Source organism: Miscanthus floridulus, unplaced genomic scaffold, assembly GCF_019320115.1.
Source record: "Miscanthus floridulus cultivar M001 unplaced genomic scaffold, ASM1932011v1 fs_570_1_2, whole genome shotgun sequence".
NCBI classification, from domain to species: Eukaryota; Viridiplantae; Streptophyta; class Magnoliopsida; order Poales; family Poaceae; genus Miscanthus; species Miscanthus floridulus.
Genome location: NW_027096951.1, coordinates 20086 through 26156, shown reverse-complemented (window position 1 = coordinate 26156; position 6071 = coordinate 20086). Strand labels below are relative to the sequence as shown.

Here is a 6071-nt window from a genome sequence, read left to right as displayed (position 1 = left end):
CAATAATTCACATTCTATAACTACTCATCATGCCAACAACTTATTCGCCATACTTTGTTTGTGTGTGTTTTCTGGAGATCATGGCCGTGGGAGATAGGCACATCTTCTTGCTATGAGAAGACCACGTAGCTTTTTACATCAAATACAATATTTTTCCTTTTAGTTGAATTTCCCTTTTCTCTTTGTTATTAGTACTGTGCATGGAAATTGTTGAGATCAGACACTTTAAAGAATTTGATGTATTGTCTCAAATGTAAAGACTTTAAAGTATACTTTTTGCTAGTATGAACCGATGATGAAAATGGAAGGTCAAAATCTGAGCTCTATGATTTAAAGTTTCAATCAAGGATCCACTGAAAGATGGATGCTAGTTGACAGTTGTCTTTGTCTAGTTGGAAATCATGGGGCACCCCACTTAAAATAATTGAATTCCATCGCTTAAAGTTGAAAGAGTCAAATTGTTAAGTGCAAGGGCAGAGCCAGCATGCTGCCGGAGGGGCCCATCTTCTCCTTTTTCCTCTTTCTCTTCTTCTTTCTCCTGTCTCCTCTTGATCCATGGCTACAAGATTTAGAGGGGGCTTCATAGGGCTCCAATCACGGCGGATGTCGAATGTGTAGTTCATCTCCAGGTAGCACTTCCGGTCGTCGTCGACAAACTGTTGAAGCAAAAAAATAAAGAAAGGAACATCTCTTGCTCATTGACTTGCAGAATACATATGCAGAGGCGTAAGTGAACACTGCAGAGTGGTGTATGAATGTTCTAGCCATCCAGGAGGGCTACCTTTGTTCTTGCAGAGTATGATCCGCCGGCAAAGATCCCAGACGGGGTTATCTCCTCGGGCGTCAGGTAGGTGTAAGGCTCGGCCTGGGGGCTGAAGGTGCCCAGCATCTCCTTGGTGCTGTCCACTGTGACAGACTGCAATTCATCAAAACTATCCCAAGATCACCTCCAGTCTCCAGGAGAAGAACCTAGCTAGTAGCTACCTCTGATGCCGGCCTTCCAGACGGTGTTGGTGTAGCGGAGGCCGGAGACGATGTTGTCGGCGACGGAGAAGGTGAACTTGAGCCTGTAGGCGCTGCCTTCCTTGAGCGTGAACCACGGCTCCTTGCTGCTCTTGGGCTCCACAGGCAGCGGCAGCACCATGTCCGGCCGCCCGGGCGACAGGATGGACAGCCTCGTGATCTTCACGTCCGGCTCCACGTCTCTATTTAACAAAGAATTGCTCTGATTGATTGAAAAATGTACAACCTCCTAGAATTGCCTAGGCAACCCTTAGGTACACTTAAGCGCTAGGCAGAGCCCACTACCGGAATCGCAAGCTTTTTTTTTTTTTATCTCGGGCACTCGGTGCAGGCACTCAAGGTTATTTCTATTTTATTCGTCGTTCATTGATTTTTACATATCTTTGCTTTGCGTTGTATCATTGGGGTGAAATATTGTAGGCCGAGGTGGCGGAAGAGAGGAGGCGACGGGAGGAGGCTGAGGCGAGGGCTGAGGAGGATCGACGGAGGATGGAGCAGATGTTTCAGTATATTCAAGGTCTTGGAGCTCACTCAAGCTATGTTTCGCCACCGATGATATTCACTCCACCAAATGATTCTGATGTCACTCCTATGAGTTTCTCTACCGTAAATCTAAATGTGAATGTGGATATGGATATATGAATGTGAATCCAAATGATATGTTGAGACAAATGCACCATGATATGTGATGCATATGTGGTTGTCGGTCATCGTACCGTTGTTTTGTTGTAGGTTTTGGATACCTCACCGTGCAGGGGAGGTGCTGTCGAAATTTCGAACTGACACTAATATGTTGCTTTTTTCAAGTTTTTAGAACCTACCTTAAATTTTGTCTCACACATGCAATCACTTCTCTTTTGTGCAGGGGCAGTCGACGGCGACGAATGATGTTCATGGCACACCTCTAGCTCAGGGCACACCTCCGTCGCAGTGGGACCGGTGGAGTGGCCGTTAACAATAGAGGTAGATGGACTTGTGCTTGTGATGCTTATTTGTGAATGGTGGCACTTGTGGCGGCACTTGGATGATATGTGTGGACTATGTGATACTTGTGGACAACTTGTGATGATATTTGTCATGGTTATGGATTATATGTGATGGCTGTGTGATATATGTGATTGTTATGTGATATGTGATATATATGTGATGGTTGTGTGATATATGTATGTGTGGATGCAATAAACAAAAAAATACAAAAAAAAGCAAATTTCCCAGCTATGCCGAGTGCAATAACCAAGCCACTCGGCAAAGCTGGGAGGCTTTGCGGAGTGCTATGATCATGGCACTCGGCAAAGGCAGGGAGGCTTTGCTGAGTGCCACAAGTAAGACACTCGGCAAAGCCTCGCTTCCTTTGCCGAGTGCTACAAGTAAGGCACTCGGCAAAGCCTCCCTGCCTTTGCCGAGTGCTGCCAATTAGGCACTCAGCAAAGCGGCCACCTTTGCCGAGTGTAGTGGGATTGACACTCGGCAAAGAGAGCGGGCTTTGCCGAGTGCCCCCTGTGAGGCGCTCGGCAAAGGGACCGTCACCGTCAATTGGCGCCGTCAGGCAACTTTTCTTTGCCGAGTGATTTACGGGCACTCGGCAAAGCCTTTGCCGAGTGCCCGACAAAAGACACTCGGCAAAGAGGCCTTTGCCGTCACCGGCTTTGCCGAGTGATCTTTGCCGAGGGTTACACTCGGCAAAGGCTTTGCCGAGTGTATATGGGGATTTGCCGAGTGTCACAGGCAATTGGCAAAGAGCCTGAGTCCGGTAGTGTAAGCTACTTTTCATTTTTCCTTCCAAATTTGCCTACATTTTGAAACCTGTTTTTTTAGCTATGTCTTTATTCTTGGCATGCAGTCAATGGCTACCTCAATTTATCGATTGACCGTAGTTGTAGATATAGATGAATCCATCCCAAGCCCACCCCTCGCTGGCCATGGCGACAAATTACAACTAGCTACAGCATCTTTTTTTTCACAAAAAGTAGTAAGTACTCCCTACATACGCATAGAGCCATCAAATACAAGAACCACTTAATTATTCATCATCTTTATAAGAAGTTTGAATCTCAAATTGGATGGTGAGAACGAGATTCCACAATTGGATGATGTAGTTCGTTGAGCGCGCGTGATCAATTGCTGCTTGGGTTCACATTTCTTTTTTTACATATAGGCCCTTGAGAAACATAAAGCTAACATAGGTTCATGTAGATCCTTGACACATTCATATACTCCTGTCACCACATCTTTTCACAAGGCCACTACCGACATATGGGGCCGGCCACCTAGACACCCAAGGTTTGACTTAGTAGTTCAGCTGACTCATGACGAAATAAACTTCAACATTGATGTTGTCCGGTTCTGTGGCAATACCGTCTCATCGTAATTTACCAAAGCAGCGTCACAATGGGTGAGGTAAACAATGCATATGATTTGTGACAAAAAACATGTCTTGTTCGATCAATATGCACCACCTAGAAAACAGAACTAGGAATGATGGCTGCTAGCTCATTGGTGGTGCTCACCATAAGAAGGCTTAGGTAGTGGTGGATTTCATGAAAATATTTAAGATGGAGCTATTAGGGTGTTCTTGACTAGGTTTTAGGTGCTATGAGATCTTAGGAATGTATCTAGACTTTCCCTTGAATTGATTTTCCACAAGTACCTTCAATTCCCTCTTTTGCGCTTTCTTGAAAAAACCCCGAATTAAGAGAGAAATTCCTCAATTCGTGATGAAGCTTGGACTTTTCTGGAAAGATGACATGGGATTACCACCACGAATTCGTCAAGGTATGGACCAAGTTTGATTATTTTTGCAGACCCCCCCCCCCCTTTTTTTTTGGAGAAACAGGTTGGGTTGATTATGTGAAACTGATTGTGCCAGTTTTTGCAACTTTCTCTTTTGGAGTAGATCTCCTGGCGATTGATTCATCATGACGTTGTGAGTTTGTTGTTCAATTTTTTTGGAGATTGTTTGATTGGTTTTTTTGCTTTTCCATCGAAAGCCTACTCAAATTATTTTTAGAGAAGTGTTGGGTACCATAAAATGGGGTCCCCTAAGTAAGAACCGAAAAAATTGCTTAGACCTTGTAAAAATCGAAGCCAAGAGACAACCACCGGCAAACCCCCACCTTATCCAAGGCTCGGCTGGACCGCCCGGCCCACCTCAAACAATATTCGGGCTCACCCGAAGCGGGCTCGGCCCAAAATGAAACCACAAGACCTCAGACGAGGCACCGATTCTCTGCCTCGCCCGAGGCCCCGCCCGTAAGTCCTCGGACGAGGTACCGATTCTCCGCCTCGCCCGAGGCCCGCCCATAAGGCCTCGGACGAGGTACCTATTCTCCGCCTCGCCCGAGGCCCCGCCCGTAAGGCCTCGGACGAGGTACCGATTCTCCGCCTCGTCTGAGGCCCCTCCCATAAGGCCTCGGACAAGGTACCGATTCTCCGCCTCGCCTGAGGCCCCGCGCCCCGAGGCCTCGGACGAGGACGTCACATCCAACCAACGCGTCCAACCACTTCCGCGACGTCAGCCGAACGACGACTCGATACAGTGGAGTGGCCAACGAGATGGGAGTCACATCAACGCCATGCCATCTGAGATGGGACGGGGTAGGGGTTACCGGTCGCTGTGCTCGGCGTTGTGCCCATGACTGACACCCGTGTTGCATTGTGCTGCCTAACCCCACCTGCTCCGAGGACAGCATGGCGTGGAGAGTCAAGTTCGGGTACCTGTAGCCTCAGAATCAATGCACAAGATGAACTGCTCCCTTCGAGCCTCGGCTATCCGCTTCTGGGCTCCTGTAGCCTCGGGACTCGCACCCGCCGAGCCCCCCACAATGGTTTAGCCTCTGCATCGACTAGGCCTCGGCTCTCCACATTGTCAACATACAGTGACCGGCACGTCGTCCGCAGTACACACCATACCCTGCGTTAAGCCGCGGGAGCTCCCACGTCGCACAGGATCAGGCGTGACCGGTGCGTCACTCCAGTGCACCGAGGACAAGGCTGCTCCACCGACCATGCCACCACAATGACGAGCTACAGGGCTCAGCATGTCGCCTCTGTTCACAAAACACCACGTGGCAAATCACCATCCGGGATAAACTAGTATAAACCTTGTGTCTCTTTGCATCACCATCCAGGATTAGGGGCACGCAGTACACTTTCACTGGTTGGTTGAGGATCCGTCGAACCCAAAACACCGACAGTTGGCGCGCCAGGTAGGGGCGCTACTACGTGTCAGCTTAGTCATCCCAACAAGTTCCGGATGGTAGACCCCGTGCGACCACTGCGTCATGGCACGGTGATCTGGTTTAGGAGCCTAGAGTTCATGTCTTTAGGATATGAGTACGATATGGTACTCCTCCCACCCAGAGCCCCATCGACCAACGACAACATCACGCACCAGCAGCCTGGGCACAGGCGGTGCCTAGGGCGTCGCTCTCATCATGCTCGCCAGGCACGACGCGAGCGGGACCACCCCGACACCGCGTGAGCACAGGGCGATGCACCGCACTCCGCTGGTATCCCATGCCTGGCTATTGTTATAGAGTCCCTGGTTGGGGACCTATCTAGCTTAAGCCTAGGCAAGGGAAAGACACCGGTGGCGCGCAGTGACGCCCCATCATCAAGCTCTACCCTGCCACCTCCTAAGGAGTCGACTTCGGTGGAGCAGAGCCCGGTGATGGCACCATCCCCATACCCCTTCGGGTTGAGCAATGCTGCCGCCGCCTATGCTTCCGCCTATGCTTCTGCTCACGCGGAGCCCTCAGGACGCCACCAATGTTTTGCCCTTGACCTCATCGCCACAACCTCGACCCACACCCACACTAACTCCTCGGAGGAGGACGAGGCATGGGCCAGAGCGGACTTCTCCGGGCTTCACGACCCTAAAGCCATGCACCGCTTCATGGCCGCGAGTGACTACTGCCTCGGCTACTCTGACTCTGACGACGAAGGCACTTACAATCCCACTCGTGAGTGCTTCAATGTCGAGCTTGGGATGCCAAGCACGGGTGATGAGGATGAAGGGGCAGGCGATGCCACACCTTCACGCGTCGAGC

At 49.9% G+C, this 6071-nt stretch overlaps 1 protein-coding gene across 1 annotated transcript; it reads right to left on the bottom strand.

Moving 5' to 3' along the window:
- Nucleotides 1-461: 461 nt before the first annotated feature.
- LOC136532287 (rho GDP-dissociation inhibitor 1-like) lies at nt 462-1205 on the bottom strand (the record flags this gene model as incomplete). The annotated part of the gene is made up of 3 exons (XM_066524894.1): nt 462-656; nt 782-906; nt 985-1205. Coding segments are annotated over 3 exons (541 nt in total), but the record flags the coding sequence as incomplete, so codon positions are not given.
- Between the last annotated feature and the right edge of the window lie 4866 nt (nt 1206-6071).